Source organism: Pelodiscus sinensis, chromosome 10, assembly GCF_052426305.1.
Source record: "Pelodiscus sinensis isolate ZL-2025 chromosome 10, ASM5242630v1, whole genome shotgun sequence".
In the NCBI taxonomy this organism is placed as follows: domain Eukaryota; kingdom Metazoa; phylum Chordata; order Testudines; family Trionychidae; genus Pelodiscus; species Pelodiscus sinensis.
Window position 1 is genome coordinate 25,606,586 of NC_143061.1, and position 18,232 is coordinate 25,624,817.

Here is an 18,232-nt window from a genome sequence, read left to right on the forward strand (position 1 = left end):
GAACTAGGGTGGCTGTGTAGACATACCCTTAGATACTAAACTCCTTTAGGCTCCTTTACAAATTCCAGTCTCAGTGCTCCCCAAAGTGAGTAAGAGTTGCACAGTCTACAGCAACGGATGTAGCTACTTTGTAGGAACAACAAAAGTTTTCTGTCTGAACTGACTGTTGTGTTCCCTCCCCCACCTTCTGTGTTTTAGAAAGATGATCCAGATGACTGCCCCATTGAACTCAGTAAGGTACAGAGTGTGAAAGTTGTGGCCAAGAAGCGCAGGGACCGCAGCCTTCCTCGGGCCTTTGAAATCTTCACCGACAACAAGACCTATGTTTTCAAGGCTAAAGATGAGAAGAATGCTGAAGAGTGGCTTCAGTGCATTAATGTGGCTGTAGCACAAGCTAAAGAAAAGGAAAGCAGAGAGGCAACCACATATCTGTAAAACTGTCAGTCTGTGTAACACTGAGCTTTTGCATCTGCCTTTGAAATGCAAAGACACTTCATCCTGTTTATCTCAGAACCAAACAAAGTGGTAAGAAAAAATCTTAGGTACAAGTCTGCACCCCCTCATTTGTGAGACTGGCTTTGTGGAATCAGTGGTTTTAGCTACTCATGAGAACACGTAAGTGAGTAATGGCTGCAAGATCAGGCCCACAGACACTTACTTTTGCCACCAAAGTAGCTCAGAGCAACTCATCTAATTGCTACAAAGTGAATATCTTTCCAAAGGTGACTTTAGTTAATGGCTAATGCGGTAAAACAGGTAACTTTGGAACATGCAAAGAATTTACATAACAATTTCTGTATTTTGCCACATGTGTAATTGTTAGATGATAGCAGTAGGAAATGATATTGACAAGCTAATCTGAGAGACACTTGTATGCAGAAGCCACCGTGTAGCACTATTTTTCAGCATGTACATTTACTTTTTCCTCACTTTGTTACATAAGAAGCTAATCTAGAATGTTAACACCTTCCTGAAATTAAGTGGTTTATGTAATAAAATTCAATATTCCAAGCTATTTTTGCCTGTCCTTTTAAGGTGACTAGATACAGGCTGAAGTGTGTATATGTATGTGATTATATTGTGTTGGTGATGGCTGTATCTAATTTCACCCTTTTGCTAAAATCAACAAAACAAAACTTCTTCCAGACACTAACATTGGCAGAGAGGTTTCAAAGCCCTGTCATTTCCAAAAGGCCGTTTTCATAGGAAAACGTTTCAAATGAAACATTTTAAGTGTTCTAATTATTATTCTTTGAAAGATTTGTGTCTTTGTTTTGATGAAAGGTACCATAGTATATTTTTGATTGTTTCTTGAAAATGCAAAGAGACTACAAAGCCAGAAATGCATTCAGCTGTGCAAAGGATCCTCTATTTTACATGGCTTCCACTAGGTCAATATCTGGCCAGTCTGTTTAGGTTTCAAATCATAGTCATGGCTTTAGGAGAAATGGGTATATGCTAAGATGCAATTCAGGCTACTGGCTAGAGTAGGACTTGGGTGGTTTCAATTTCAGAGTTATATTTAGTATCATGAGTTTTCATAGGCACAACCCACTTCTTCAGATGAGTGAAGCAAAAGGGAGAGAAACCCCAAATTTAAAGCAGAAAAAGAAGGGAGAGGGGGAGGGAAAAAACCTGTCAATTATAGTGCTCATGCTAAATGAGGCTATTGAGTGGGTGGTAAGTATCCCATACTTAGCTTTTGATGTCATTTGAGTGTTGAATATAACAGCCCATTCAGTTCGTATCTTTGTTCAATCCCTGGGAAATAGTGTCAGATTTGCATGTGAAGACCAGTTCCACAATCTCTCTCTCTAGTTGGTTCCTGAAATTATTTTGTAAAAGAATGGCTATTTTTAAATCCGTTAATGAGTACCCAGGCAGGTTGCAATGTTTCCCCATAGGTTTCTGTGTGTTACCATTTTGAATGTCTGATTTGTGTCCATTAATTCTTTGTTGTAGAGACTGTCCAGTTTGGCCAATGTACATGGCAGCAGGGCATTACTGGCACTTGATGGCATGTATCGCATTAGAGGATATGCAGTTGTATAAGCCTCTGATGTTGTGGCTTATGTGGTTAGGTCCTGTGATGTGTGGACAGCATTGGCAAGAGTTTCTTGCAGGGGTAGGTTCTTGGGTGAGTATGTTTGAGGTGTGATGCCTAGTTGCTGGAAAGAATTTGCGTTAGGTTAGGGGTTTGTAGGTGAGGCTTCCATTGGCATTTCAGGTAATCAGCAATTCTGAACATTAGGCCCTCCAAAATGTTATTCTGTCTGTATTTAAGTCTTCTGACACCATGGAAAAAATGTGCTTTAATAGCTGTTGGAACGAGGATAAAAGTATGAACCTGGTACACAAACTGCTTTATCTTTAAGCCTGAGAGTTCTCTATGAAGGCCAGGATGAGTATTTTTCCTTATTCCCTCATCTTGCCTCAGTGTGTTTGAGGATAAGAAGGCGTCTGTATCTCAGCAAAGGATATAAAAGATTCAGCAGGGATTTTAGCCACAGAGGGGATTTTGTTTTTCTTAATATGAACTTTGATTAGATTGTGTTTTTCATATCTGCTTCTTAAATGTTACTGCCACGGCAGGGCTGGCAACAGGCTTTGCTGGGCACTGGTCAGTGTGAGGAAGGCTCAGCTCCAGGTCCCCTGGAAGGAGCGGGGCCTTGGTGAAAGGGGCGGGGCTAGAGGCTGCCAGCCCTCAGCACTGCCCAAACCACACTGCACCTCCTCCAGCCAGCCCTAAGTGCCACCCAGACTGCACCGTGTGGGGCTCTGGTGGCAATTTAAAAGTCCTGAGCCAGCAGCCCAGAGCCCTGGGCCCTTTCAAATTGCCAGCCCCCACAGCAACTACACAATGTGCATTCCTCCCCTTCCCTGCTCCCACCCTGACCTGCCCATCATCCCTATGCCATGGCATTGATTTACCTGGGTTTCTGGGCCAGATTTGCAAAGCAGCCTCTAAAACTGATAGAAAAGCTTTGAAACATATTCATGGGTGGCTGGTATGCTAGACAGGGGAAGGCTCTGCCTTCCTAAACCACCGTCCTGGCTCCACCCACACTCCACCCCCAGAATGCCTACTGTAGGCGTACTGGACGGAGGGAGTGTTGCTGCCCCTGAGTGCCTGCCCTCCTCGTGCTCCAGGGCTGGGGAGGCTGGGACCAGGCATCTTCTGCCATGGACAGTCAGTGAAGGCAGGGTTGGGGGAGGCAAGCCACCAGCCCTACCCCTTCTGCTTATGCCCAGCCTCCCACGGGAGCTAAGGTGCCTCCTTCCCCCCCACCACCACCACCATGGGGAAGCAGGGCAGCATGCTGCACACACACGCCCCCCCATCCCCATGGGGAAGGGAGGACGGTGAGTGGGAAGGTATGTGCACCCAGCCTCCCCAACTGAGGGCATGGGAAGGTAGGATGGTGCAGTGCCAGCATCCCTGGGCCCAGAGCACAGGGAGGGCAGGTGGCACACAGCCCCTGTGTTCCCAGTCCCAGAGCACAGGAAGGGAGAAGGGAAGACAGCCCCAGCCTCCCCCCCTGGAGCATGGGGACAGCAGGCGGCATGCGGTTCCAACATCCCAGGGGCCCAGAGCATTGGGGAGGGAGGGAGGAAAGCACGCAGCCCCAGCCTCCCCACCTAGGAGCATGGAGAGGGAGGCGGGCAGGCAGCTCCAGTCTCCCCAGCCTGGAACACAGGGAGGACGGGCACTGGGGGCAGCAACACTGCACCCCCAGAACATCTACAGGCGTTCTGGGGGCAGAGTGTGGGCAGGGCCAGGCTAGTGGTTTGGGAAGGCAGTGCCTTCCCCTGCCTTGCATACCAGCCACCCATGCCCTCCTCCCTCCCTGTGCTCTGGGGCCAGGGAGACTGGGTCCTTGCGCATGCTTACCCTCTCCATGCTGGGGCGGAGGAGGTGTGGCATGCTGCCCAGTCTCCCTGTGGTGCAGGGAAGGAGGCAGCTTGGCTCCCATAGAGGGCAGGGCCTCAGCAGAAGGGGTGGGACTGGGGCTGAGACCAGGGACTTGCCTTCCCCAGCTCTACCTTCACCCACCACCCATGAGCGTATTATTTGAAAAGCGGGTTCCTCTCCTCTGCTGCTTGTCCCTCCAGGTGCAGATGCAAAACCTCTGCTTCATCTGCTGGTCAGTTTGTTCTTTTGATTGGCGTGAACACTTTGTTTACCTTAGGAGCAAATGCCCCGTTATCGTCCTTTGCTTGAAATCAAGTCAGGCTGTTTTCTCGTCTGCATGTGTCATGAGTGTGGGAAAGTTACCAGGCCCTGCACCCCCATCCGCAGCCAGACGTAACTGTCAGCCAGCAAGTAGAACAGAAGGTTTATTGATTCACAGGGACACAGTGTAGCTCAGATTTCTTGTCACAGGAACCAGGAGCAGTCAGTACAGTCCATCTTGCGGACGGGGGATGGCCCCCAGGCCAGCTAGGCTCCCTTCTCCCCACGTCAGCCGAAACTAACTCCCACACCAGGCAACTGCTCACAGCCCTCCGGGCTGCCCCACCTCCTCCTTTGTTCAGATTCCCAGGCAAAAGGTCATCTGACTGAATCCTCCACTTAGCTGAGGTGACAGGCTGACCTGGGCCATTCCCTATGTGCCTCCCCTCAGGAGATCTCCCCCAGAGATCCCATCCCCCGCTGGGCACTACACACACACACACACACACAGAGTCACTACAGAGCAACACAGGACAGTAGGAATCACACACAGCACAACAAAGTAAACAGTGAATTCAAAAACAGAGTGAGCATTATGGTGACAAGAAGGAACGCAGCACCCGCCATGTCATAGCCTGTTAGTTTGATCCAGGCAGACATGGAAATCCATTTTCCTTTCTCTAGGGCAGGGGTGGGGAACCTTTTTTGGGGGTTGGGGGCTGCTGAACCACAGAAAAATAAGTTGGAGGCCACATACAAGTGAGAAGCAACCCCCCAGTTCTCACTGATGTGGCCCTTGACTGAGCAGAACGACACTCCCCATATTCCCTTACACACCAGAGTCTGAGGGGTGGGGTTCACGCTAGTAGATTGTGTGTGCTCCAGTACCATGGAGAGATGGTGTGGAGGGGGGGGACTGACGTGCCACTGCAGACTCCCCAATACTGGTGGGGAGCCCCAAAGCAGTGTTCCCTCTAATCTGTGTGCCTGCACGTCTGTGCACTAAAAATTTTAGGAACACCCATATAATTTTAAGACCTGCAGCAGTCACCGCTCACCTTCCTGCTGGAACAGAAAGTAAGTGGCAGCAGCAACAGGTGGCCTGGTGGGTTCCTGGTGATGGGCGGCTGCCCTTTTGCTCCACCTGTTGCTGGAACGTGTGAGGTGAGGCTATTCCAGTGAGGCTACCCCCGTTGGAACGGGCCTCGTGCAGCTGCCTCTTTACTCCAGCTGGAGCCAGAGCCACCCGCAGTCCTGGTCCCGGGAGCAGCTGGGGACAGGGCTGTGTGAGCTTTTGGGGCCAGGACCATGGTACTAAAAATAGCACTGTGGCCCAGGCTCCAGCTCCCACAAACTGCTTTCCAAGTCAAAGGTAGAAAGTTAGGAAAGGAGCAGGGGGAGAACTAAGTGGAAGATGGGGGTAAGGAGAGGAAGGGGCTTGTGCTGAGGGAAGAGGAAGGGGCTAGGGAAGGAGAAAGCACCAAGGAGCAGGGTGGAGGAGAGAGAAATGGCAGGGGACCAAGAGGCAACAATGAGGAAAAGCCAGAGGGATAAGGGAAGGAAGGTGTCAGTGGGGATGGGACAAGGGAGGGGACAGAGTGATGCTGGGAGAGGAAAGGGGAGGGAAAATGAGGGCAAAAGGAGAGGGGAGGAGTGGGTGCCAGGAAGAGAGTGGTTGAAAGGAGGGGTGGGCATGAGGAAGGCAGGGGATGGAGCAAGTCATGTGAGAGGGCACAGAGGAGCACGAAGGGTGTGTCTAGACTACAGGGTTTTGTCGACAAAACTATACCTGCATCTACACTACCGCCGCGTTCTGTTGACAGTAAGTTGACAGAACGCTGCAGTTTTGTCGACAGCGGTAAACCTCATTTTATGAGGAATAACGACTTTTTTCGAAAATACTCTTTTGAAAAAAGGAGCTATTGCATGCAAACTGTGCTTTTTCGAAAGAGAGCGCCTAGACTCTCTTTTGAAAAAGCGGCTTGCTTTGTCAACAATACTGATCGTAGCCTAGATGCGCTTTTTCAACAGAGGCTTTGTCGACAGTATCTGAGGCCAAAGAGAACTGGGGCAGAAGGTGGTGAGGAATTGGGCACCAGGGAGAAAGAGGCAAGGAGAGCGGGGCAGTGAGAGAAGGGGGAGGTACCAAGAAGGTGCAGGGGTAATGGAAGGTGCAGGTGCCAGTGGGATTGTGGGGGTGAAGTGGAAGGGCAGACATGTGGAGGAGAGGGACAAGCACCACAGGGCAGAGGAGAGAGGCAGGGCATGTGGATACAGGGAGGTGTTTGGAAAGGGGTAGCTACAGATGATCAGAGCGGGGCTAGAGGAGGCGTGAGCACAGGGGGAAGAGAAGGGCAGGTGCAGGGGTGAAAGAGGATGGGGAGGAGGGCAGGTCCCCAAAGGACTGTGGAGAGTGAGAAGGGCAGGGGCTAGGACAGCAGAAGAGGGTGAGGAGTGGGAGGCAGCAGCAGGCACCAGGGTAGCAAAGGGGGTGAGGAGAATGTGGGAGACATGGCAGCAGAGGGAAAAGGGAAAGGTTTATAAGATATTTATGAGATATTTGTTAATAACTTGAGTGCCACAGTGGCACACATCCGAACAAACGCACATGACCTCAATACAGGTGCACAAGACAAAATTCACTCCACTCATGGGTGGAAAATCTTAGAAGGTACGCTGGCTCCAAGCCTCAGAGGCCTGATCCAGGCGAGAGAGGCTGCATCTGGCCCCTGGGCCTTGGGTTCCTGACCTATGATTTAGGGCACTGGGCTGCATGCTCCAGAGCCCCACACTGCATGCTCCTTGGGGCTCTGAGGGCCGGTGGGGGGGGGGGGCGCAGTCTGGGCCTAGCCCTGTACCTTCCACCCAAGGCCCCGCTCCTTCTGGAAGCACAAACCTCCCAACTCATTGCCCAGGTGCAATCCTGTGCTCCATCCCCACCCCCAGCTGTGAACATCTACCAGGGTCTCTGAACGAACTGAGAAGAAGGAACCTCAGGGAAGAAAGCAAAGGCAACCGAGGAATCCTCAATTGTCTGAGAAGAAGAAAGGGACAAGGTGAGTTAGTCAAAGTCACAGACCAAGATCTCTATAGGATTTATGTGCTAACATACTAAAGTACCATTCTTGCAAGCATATGCTTAACTTTTCTCACATGAGATGTCCCATTAAGTCCAATTGATTTTTAAGTCCACCTGTGTAAAGATAAGCACATGTATATGTGAATGCAGGACTGGGGCTTTAGTTTCTGACCTGTACTTCACAGTAAATCCTCTATTCATTCATCCCAAGAACCCAATTAAGGCATTAAAAAAATCTATTTGTACAGAAACTACTTCTGAAAACACACTATTTTTCTTGTTTTTTCAGGGCTTTATAAAGGCTTTATGAAGTATCATTTTAAGCTGTTTTTAGAACAGCCATCTAGGCCTGTTTCAGTACTAATTTGGTGTTTCTGGTTTATTTATTTATTTATTTGTATTAATTATACCACGTGACTGTGCAAAGCAGGATAGAATATCTATTTTTTTGTTAGGTGATTTCAGGTGTGTGTGAAATTATACAACATGGCAACTATGTCTTTGCTGCAGCTACTTTACCGTGGATTTACAATCCACTTTTTCTAAAGCTATCAATCACTGAAATCCATCCCTTCAATCTTAATGAGATTGAAACAATATGTATTTAGAGACCCCTGTTTCTGTGCCAAAAATAATTACATAAAACAAGAAGCCTAACTTTAGTTATCCTGTGTTAGATTAAACCTTGGAATAAAATAAAAGGCAAATTCAACTGGCAGCCTGTCCTATTTGTCCTTCTGGAAGGGGACACACAGAAATCATCAATTAAGTTATGATGGGAACCCTCACTACTGCAAATTTCTTATATTTTATGTTTTATAAGGCTTTTTAATTTCAGTTTCAATATTTTAAGTAGTGATTCTTCCCAGGTTGATACATGCTAAACTGGGTTCACTGTTATCTTTAAAACAGTTAATTGGTGTCAGATACTGTAGTATATTTTCTGGTATAATTAGTTTTTCCTTTAATAGGCCCAACCCTGCTCCCATAGAAGACAATGGCAAAACTCCCACTGACTTCAGGGGGTGGAAGATTGGGCTCATCATGTTATTTTGGCTTGTAAGAGTGAGTGTATGTGGCAGCAGTGATAGAAAATAGATTCAAATTACCCCTTTGCTTTCTGAGGTTGGACTCTACAAAACCTATGTTCCTCTCTTCCAGGAAACAATCTATTTTCTGTCTTACACAACTCCCTGAACAAAAGAGGTCATTTTCTCTGGGGAGTGTAACACCGCACAATTTAATTTTTGCTGAAGTATTTTATAACACAAGTTATTTGTTTGTATGAGATTTTCTCCTGAAAAACCAGAGCTGAGAAGTAGATGGATTGTTGTCTGGGGCCTACAGCTGAGATTTTATTGGATAACAATAAAGGCATTGAATCCAACTATCTAATAACTGGATTTCACATCCCAGATTGCAATCCTCCCAGTTTCTCAATCTTACTGACAGGCACAAAACTATGACACTATATTTTGGTAGTGTCCTCACTCCAAACTAGAGAGGGAGGGACCATTTTCTGGTCTGGGCAGGTGGAACCAGACCGGGCCCATCCCTTGCACCAGAACTTGAGAGGGAACAGGAAGTATAAGAGGCATAACTTGCAGCTCAGTGAGCCAGAGCCAGAGCCAGGGAAGGAGACAGATGCCTCTTGCTTGCTGCATGCCTCCAGTCCTGCTACTACTGAACTGGGTAGCTCCCTCCTCCTGGAAGAGACCAAGTCTGGAAGGAGGTACTGAGACTGCTAGCAGCTATATACTCCAATGAGGCTGAATAGCTATGGACAATGGAGTTCCTTCCCCAGACTGTGGAAGGAAGTAGCCCAGAGAAATCAGATTCTAGTCCAATTCTTTTGTCAATGCTCGAATTGGCATATTTCAGTAGGATCCCTGCTGACCCAGTGAGTCCTCCACCACTGTTAGGACCTGGGTTGGAACCCAGTGGAGTAGAGTGGACTCAGATCCCCCTTCCTGCCAGCCACACCTCTCGAGTGGCAGGCTCACCACTGTAGGGCAAATGGCCCATTTTTGGTGCTGTTCCCTGCCTGAGGGCCAGACCTACCTAAACTGTTCCTTGCTCCACTCTGAGGACCAGAGCTTTCCAGAGAGTTTGTTGCTTTGCCCTGCTTGAGGGCCAGAGCCCCATAGATCGCAGCCCTTTGCTTCACTAATGCCCCCTTGCGACTTGGCTGACATCACTTCAAAGTAGGAATAAGATCCTCCGGAAAAGGGTGCTTTTTCCGGAGGATCGGGGCCAGTGTAGACACTCTTTTCTGGCTTTTTTAAAAGCCGGAAAAAAGCGGTGGACATTTTTATTTAAATGCCGCGGGGGATATTTAAATGCCCCGCGGATTTCCCTATTACGGTTTCTGAAATTAACATGCCCCTTTCGGAAAAGGGGCCAGTGTAGACGTAGCCCAGTTGTTTATGGGTGTGTGCGTACTGGCTCAACGCCATTCTTACTACTCTTATGAACTGAGACCGAGGTCAAACTTGTTTACTGCTTAGTAGTTTCCCAGTTCAAGGCATGGGTTAAAGCTGATAAAGCCCAGCTGCTGTTTGTGTTTACAGACTCCAATGCTGTGTACTTCTAGGATGGAAACTTTCATCCCAGGCTGCTGATCTACAGGCCCCACATATGATTTTTTATGTGACATTACCATTTAGACGGAGGGAGTTCTTGAACAGACAGCCAGACAAACTCTAATAGGGTATGTCTACACTACCCCGCTAGTTCGAACTAGCGGGGTAATGTAGGCATACCGCACTTGCAAATGAAGCCCGGGATTTGAATTTCCCGGGCTTCATTTGCATAAGCCAGGCGCCGCCATTTTTAAATACCGGCTAGTTCGAACCCCGTGCCACGCGGCTACACGCCGCACGGAGTAGCTAGTTCGGATTAGGCTTCCTAATCCGAACTAGCTGTACTCCTCATTCCATGAGGAGTACAGCTAGTTCGGATTAGAAGCCTAATCCGAACTAGCTACTCCGTGCGGCGTGTAGCCACGCAGCCCGGGGTTCGAACTAGCCAGGATTTAAAAATGGCGGCGCCCGTCTTATGCAAATGAAGCCCGGGAAATTCAAATCCCGGGCTTCATTTGCAAGTGCGGTATGCCTACATTACCCTCCTAGTTCGAATTAGGAGGGTAGTGTAGACATACCCAGATATAATAAATAAGGAAAATAATCAGCCTTTTTATTGTAGAGCTGGCATCTAACATAAAGATCTCAGGATCTATAGTATTGTGAACCATAATATCATATTGGCAACAAGTGGTAGTAAAAGTCACTTCTGATTAGTTTGGCTTCTGTAAGGACAAAGTGGCATAACCAAATTGGTTTGCACCTCTGAATGTGTACTTAATGTGTAAACTAACACCGGCAAATGATTACTGTCAGGAACGAATAAAGTACTCACCTTCCTCCAAGAATTACTAGAAGGGAAAAAAAGCAACCTGGGTAACTATAGGCCTGTTAGTTTGACATCTGGGCTGTGTCTACACTGGCATGAATTTCCGGAAATGCTTAAAACAGAATATTATTCCGTTTTCAGTTTTTCCGGAAAAGGAGCGTCTACATTGGCAGGCTGCTTTTCTGGAAAAGCCCTTTTTCCGGAAAAGCGTCTGTGGCCAATGTAGACGCGCTTTTCCGGAAAAGAGCCCCGATCGCCATTTTCACGATTGGGGCTTTTTTCCGGAAAAGACTACTGGGCTGTCTACACTGGCCCTTTTCCGGAACAGTGTTCCGGAATAAGGACTTATGCCCAAGCGGGAGCAGAATAGTTTTTCCGGAATAGTGGCTGATTTTGTACAGTAGAGCATCGTTGCTTTTCCGGAAATTCAAGGGCCAGTGTAGACAGCTCGCAGCTTATTCCGGAAAAGCGGCTGATTTTCCGGAATAAGTGGCCCAGTGTAGACACAGCCCTGTAGTATGTAAGATCCTGGAAAAAATTTTGAAGGAGAAAGTAGTTAGAGACATTGAGGCTAATGGCAATTGGGACAAATTACAACATGGTTTTACAAAAGGTAGATCAGGCCAAACCAACCTGATCTCCTTTTTTGAGAAAGTAACAGATTTTTTAGATAAAGGAAATGCAGTGGATCTAATCTACCTTGACTTTAGTAAGGCATTTGATACAGTACCACATGGGGAATTATTGGTTAAATTGGAAATGATAGGGATTAATATGAAAGTTGAGAGGTGGATAAGCAACTGGTTAAAGGGGAGACTACAGCGGGTCATATTGAAAGGTGAACTGTCAGGTTGGAGGAAGGTTACTAGCAGAGTTCCTCAAGGATCAGTTTTGGGGCCAATTTTATTTAATCTTTTTATTGCTGATCTTGGAGTGGAAGTGTCCTAATAAAATTTGCGGATGACACAAAGTTGGGAGCTATTGCCAATTCAGAAAAGGATCGGGATCTCATACAGGAAGATCTGGATGATCTTGTAAATTGGAGTGATAGCTATAGGATGAAATTTAATAGTGAGAAGTGTAAGGTTATACATTTAGGGATTAATAACAAGAATTTTAGTTATAAGCTGGGGGGGACACATCAGTTGGAAGTAACGGAGGAGGAGAAGGACCTCGGAGTCCTGGTTGATTATAGAATGACTATGAGCCGCCATTGTGACATGGCCGTGAAAAAGGCAAATATGATCTTGGGATGTATTAGGCGAGGTATTTCCAGTAGGGATAAGGAGGTGTTAGTGCCATTATACAAGGCACTGGTGAGACCCCATTTGGAATACTGTGTGCAGTTCTGGTCTCCCATGTTTAAAAAGGATGAATTCAAACTGGAACAGGTACAAAGAAGGGCCACTAGGATGATCCGAGGAATGGAAAACCTGTCTTATGAAAGGAAACTCAAGGAGCTTGGCTTGTTTACCTTAACCAAAAGAAGGCTGAGGGGGGACATGATTGCACTTTTTAAATATATTAGAGTGATAAATACCAGGGAGGGAGAGGAATTATTTAAGCTTAATACCAATGTGGACACAAGAACAAATGGATATAAGCTGGCTAGTAGGAAGTTTAGACTTGAGATTAGATGAAGGTTTCTAACCATTAGAGGAGTGAGGTTCTGGAATGGCCTTCCAAGGGAAGTAGTGGGGGCAAAAGATCTATCTGGCTTCAAGATTAAACTAGATGGGTTTATGAAGGGGATGGTTTGATGAGATAACATGATCTTGGTAACTAATTGACCATTCATTATCAGTGGGAAATAGGTCACTGGAGGGATGATAGGAATTACTAGAGAACTTTCTGGGTGTCTGGCTGATGAGTCTTGCCCACATGCTCAGGGTTTAGCTGATCGCCATATTCAGGAAGGAATTTTCCTCCAGGGTAGATTGGCAGAGGCCCTGGAGGTTTTTCGCCTTCCTCTGTAGCATGGGGTACAGATCACAGCTAGAGGATTCTCTGCATCTTGGGGTCTTCAAAGTATTTGAAGGCTTCAATATCTGAGATATAGGTGAGGGGATTATTCTGGGAGGGGTGGGTGAGATTCTGTGGCCTGCACTGTGCAGGGGTCAGACTAGATGATCATAATGGTCCCTTCTGACCTTAAAGTTTATGAGTCTAAGATAAATATAAGAAAAAGAAGAACAGGAGCTGGTGAAGAAGCAAAAGCAGTACCAATTAGACTGAGCAGATAAAGCCATGTGTGCTGCTGGTAGTAATGGTTCTGACCTATAGCTGGCCATGGTACCCATTACATCATATGAGTAAGTTGCACAGATCTTCAATGAATATCTGATATAGTGGATCCACGGAAGCAGAAAAGCTTGGCCAAAAAGATAGTATCTTATGCCATAATCATATACAAAATAGATCTTAAAGCAAACCAGCTTTGCTTTCCACTGTAGCACTGTGGAATCACTGCCTCTTGCTTTAAAATACTAGAGTGTTCTCTAAGAAACTGTATGGCTCTGACGATTTTATCTGTAGTACTTCACTGTAGAGTCTCCAAGCCGTAATCATGGACCAGTACACCGTTGTGTTAGGCTCTGTACAGACACAGAACAAAAAGCATAGTCCCTGTTCCAAGGATAATCCAATCTGTCAGTGGTCCCCAAACTGTGGGGCACAGAGGAACATTCGGGAAGGCTTCATGGGGCCCAGGAAAGCCCTCGGGGGACATGGAGGAAATGCCCCCCAAGTGCAGCTGTTGCCCCAGCTTTCAATTTCCAACCTTGGCTCTGCAACGAGCTGTGGCCTCACTCCTGGCCATGGCCACAGCCCCATCCCCACTCCCAGTACCAGCTTGCAACCATAGCTCCTGCAAGATCATGGACAGATTCTATTATAGGTAAGGGGAGGACATGCCAAAAAAAATTGGAGACCACTAATCTAAGTATAACACAAGAGATAGCAGATGGATCCAGGCAGACAGGAGAGTACATGGAAAAATGAGACAATATTGGTCAATATGATAGGCAGTTGTCTCAGCACACTAGCAGCCTGACTTTATATATATTAATTCCCTCTCCTGAATGTTCCAAAGTAAAGAATAAACAAAGCAGAGTTATATGTGGCCAGGAGCTGCTAGCAGAACTGTCAAGTAATTAAAAAAAACTAATTGCAATTAATCATGTGATTAATCATGTGGGATTAATCATGCTGTCAAACAATAATAGAATTTCATTTAAATATTTAAATATTTTGGATGTTTTATTTAATTTTCAAATATATTGATTTCAGTTGCAACACAGAATATAAAGTGTACAGTGTTCACTTCATATTTAATTTGACTACAAATTATAATATTTTGTTAAAAACAAAAAGAAATAATATTTTTCAATTCACCTAATACAAGTACTGTGGTGCAATCTCCTTATCATGCAAGTTGAACTTACTGCTGTAGAGTTATGTACAAAATATAACTGCATTCAAAAATTAAAAAAATGTAAAACTTTAGTGCCTACAAATGCTCTCAGTCCTACTCCTTTTTCAGTCAATCTATAAAACCAGTTTTTTTACCCTTGTGGGAAATAATGCTCCCACTTCTGGTTTACAACCTCACTTCACAGTGAAAATAGGGGTTTGCATAGCACTGTAGTTGGCGGTATCACAAGATATTATATGCTTGATGCAGTAACGACTCATATAGACATTCATGCTTTGACCACCATTCCAGAAGACATGCAGCCATGCTCATTATGGATTCTGTTCAATAATGATCCAAAGCAGAGTGGACCAATGTATGTTCATTTTCCTCATCCGAAAATGAACAGAAATTTTATTTTTATTTTTTGGTGAGTGGTGAATCAGGTTCTGTAGTTTCTGCATTGGAGTGTGATACCAAGCTGGGAGGGGTTGCAACTAATCTGGAGGATAGGGTCATAATTCAAAATGACCTGGACAAATTGGAGAAATGGTCTGAGGTAAATAGGATGAAGTTTAATAAAGACAAATGCAAGGAAGGATTGTTCCTTAGAAAGGAACAATCAGTTTCACACATACAGAATGGGAAGCGCTGTCTGGGAAGGAGTATGGCAGAAAGGGATCTGGGGGTCATAGTGGACCACAAGCTGAATATGAGTCAGCAGTGTGATGCCGTTGCAAAGAAAGCATACATGATCCTGGGATGCATTAACAGGTGTGTTGTGAGCAAGGCATGAGAAGTCATTCTTCCACTGTACTCTGTGCTGGTTAGGCCTCAATTGGAGTCTTGTGTTCAGTTCTGGGCACCGCATTTCAAGAAAGATATGGAGAAATTGGAGAGGGTCCAGAGAAGAGCAACAAGAATGATTAAAGGTCTAGAGAACACGACCTATGAGGTAAGGCTGAAGGAATTGGGTTTGTTTAGTTTAGAAAAGAGAAGATTGTGGGGGGACATGATAGCAGTTTTCAGATATCTAAAAGGGTGTCATAAGGAGGAGGGAGAAAACTTGTTCATCTTGGCCTCTGGGGATAGAACAAGAAGCAATGGGCTTAAACTGCAGCAAGGGACGTTTAGATTGGGCATTAGGAAAAAGTTCCTAACTGTCAGGATGGTCAAACACTGGAATCTCCATCTGTGGAGATATTTAAGAGTAGGTTAGATAAATGTCTATCAGGGATGGTCTAGACAGTGTTTGGTCCTGCCATGAGGGCAAAGGACTGGACTCGATGACCCCTGGAGGTCCCTTCCAGTCCTAGTATTCTATGATTCTATGATTCTATTTTAAGACTTCTGAAAGCATGCTCCTCATCTTGTCTTTCTCAGTCTTTGGACAGCAATTCAGATTCTTAAACCTTCAGTGTTGTAGCTATCTTTAGCAATCTCACATTGTTACCTTCTTTGCGTTTTATCAAATCTGCAGTGAAAGTGTTCTTAAATTGAACAGTATGTGCTGGGTCACCATTCGAGACAGTTACAACATGAAAAATATGGTAGAATTCAAAAACACAGAGCAGGAGACTTACAAGGAGTTCAGTCACAAATTTAATCATGCATTATTTTTTAACAAGCATCATCTGTATGTAAGCATGTCTTCTGGAATGGTGACCAAAGCATGAAGGGGCATATGAATGTTTAGCATATCTGGCATTTATATACCATGCATTGCCAGCTAAAAAAAATCCCATGCAAACTCCTGTTCTCACTCTCAGGTGACTTTGTAAATAAGATGTAGGCAGTATTATCTTCCATAAATGTAAGCAAACTTGTTTGTCCTAGCAATTCTCTGATCAAGATGTAAGACTGAATGGATTTATGGGTGCTAAAGTTTTGTTTGTTTTGGTTTTGAGTGCAGTTTTTTAACAGATAAAAATATTTTACTATAGTACTTGTATGTGGTGAATAGAAAAAATACTATTTCTTTTGTTTACCATTTTAGCAATGCAAATATTCGTAATAAAAATAATATTAAGTGAGCACTGTACACTTTGTATTCCATGTTGCACTTTAGAACAATATATCTGAAAATGTAGAAAAACAGCCAAAAATATATAATACATTCCAAATGGTATTCTATTATTGTTTAACAGTGTGATTAAAACTAGTGTGACTAGTGTGGATTAATTTTAAAAATTGTGATTAATTTTTCTGACTAAATCACATGAATTAACTGTGATTAATAAATAGGTAGCAGCTAGTAATGAGTGGGTTTGAAAATCAGTATACACAAGTCACACACACACCCCGAACAAGTAGTAAGCTTAAGGATTTATAAATACCTAGTTAACTAGACTCGCTTATTTGTTGGTTACATTGAAACCTATTGTACAGAGCTGTGTGTAGAGTCCATTGTGGTTGAGAAGAGATTGGTCTCACTTGTAATAAATATAAAGGCGATTACTTCTCCAGGCTGTTGGACTCACATAAGACCCTGTAGTTTTCCTGTTGGACTTTCTAGCTCTACTAAGAATGACTAAACACAGGCTACGTCTAGACTGGCATGATTTTCCGCAAATGCTTTTAACGGAAAAGCACTTTTTGTGGAAAAGCGTCCGTGCCAATCTAGACACGCTTTTGCGCAAAAAAGCCCCGATCGCCATTTTAGCCATCGGGGCTTTTTTGCGCAAAACAGTACTGTGCTGTCTACACTGGCCCTCTTGCGCAAATGATTTGCGCAAGAGGGCTTTTGCCCAAACGGGAGCAGCATAGTATTTCCACAAGAAGCACTGATTTCTTACATTAGGAAGTTAGTGTTCTTGCGGAAATTCAAGCGGCCAGTGTAGACAGCTGGTAAGTTTTTCCGCAAAAGCAGCTGATTTTGCGGAAAAACTTGCCAGTCTAGACACAGCCGGAGGCTACGTCTAGACTGGCCACATAAGACGGAATAGGCATGCAAAGCAGGCAAGTCAGAATAGGGAAATCCGTGGGGGATCCGCAAGTAGGAATAAGAGATCCTCCGGAAAAGGGCTTTATTCCAGAGGATCGCACCAGTCTAGACGCTCTTTTCCAGCTTTTCCCCAAGCCGGAAAAAAAGCGTCAGCCATGTTTATTTAAATCCTGTGGGGGATATTTAAATTCCCCGTGGATTTCCCTATTCTGACTTGCCTGCTTTGCATGCCTATTCCGTCTTATGTGGCCAGTCTAGACGTAGCCACAGTGTTTAGTCATTGTTCTTTAATGACGCCTCATAAGATCTCTCTAAGTCCTGGCTTGCTTAAACCTGTGAGGAAAAAGACACCTGCCTCCACAGCAATATGGCTCTTTAGAAATAATATATAAAAACCTGAAGTTAGAGCCCACGCTGAACTATAAAGTCTAAAGTAGGGTTTGAGCTTCCCCAAAGTTGGAGAGTGTTTTGATCTGGGTAGCTCAGACTCTTTACTGTGAAGTCATGTATAGCCTAGACCTTTTTACCCCAATGTCTCACTGACACAAACACCAGTATAGGTTCACTGATGGTAGCTATGGTGATAATACTAGTATGGACCAGCCACAGTTGTTTACAGCAGGTCTAGGTGACACAGTGGCTAAAAAGCCATAGCTATCAGCACCTTGCCAACACTGCAGTTTCCCTTGTGGCTACCAGCAATGGAACTGTACTGTTGGTAGCCACACTGGGTGGGCAGGAGAAGGATGAGAATGAGGCTTAGAATCAGGTTACAAAATCACAAGTTTGCCTTCCACAAACGTGCTCACTGAAATTTGCTGTTTCAACTCTCTGAAAGTGAATTTGCTTAAAAACTCAAATGCACACTGGTGACATTGTTCCCAGTGTTCATCCAGCTCTGATTAGGTCATATTTTCAAAATCCATTAAGCAGTCATTTAAATGAAGCTTCTGTCTTCAGGCAAACTTTGCAACCATGCATAGGTAGGAGTATGTTGCAAGATACCCAATTTTTGAGTTCTAAGTACTCTCACTTGATAGTATTTCCTAGAATCAGGAACCACTGACTGTCCAGTGAAATCCTTTCACAGGGATTGTTTATGGGAACGGAACACTGTTCTGGGAAGTTATCCAAAAGAATTTTACCCTCAGATTTCCTTCCCAACCTCCCTAGACAACAGACCTCCTGAAAACATTTGATAAGCAGAAAATG

At 45.1% G+C, this 18,232-nt stretch overlaps 1 protein-coding gene across 6 annotated transcripts in view; it reads left to right on the forward strand.

Moving 5' to 3' along the window:
- The window catches only part of VEPH1 (ventricular zone expressed PH domain containing 1), a 209,302-nt gene extending 208,291 nt beyond the window's left edge, over positions 1–1,011 (forward strand). For 5 of the 6 annotated variants that reach the window (XM_025184857.3, XM_075937777.2, XM_006123465.5 and 2 more), the window contains one exon: positions 199–1,011. In XM_025184857.3, coding sequence (XP_025040642.3) covers positions 199–435 — 237 coding nt within the window. In that variant the 3' untranslated portion in view covers positions 436–1,011. The remainder of the gene's footprint in view (positions 1–198) is intronic. The other variant, XM_075937779.2, reaches the window with a different exon arrangement.
- Positions 1,012–18,232: the final 17,221 nt, after the last annotated feature.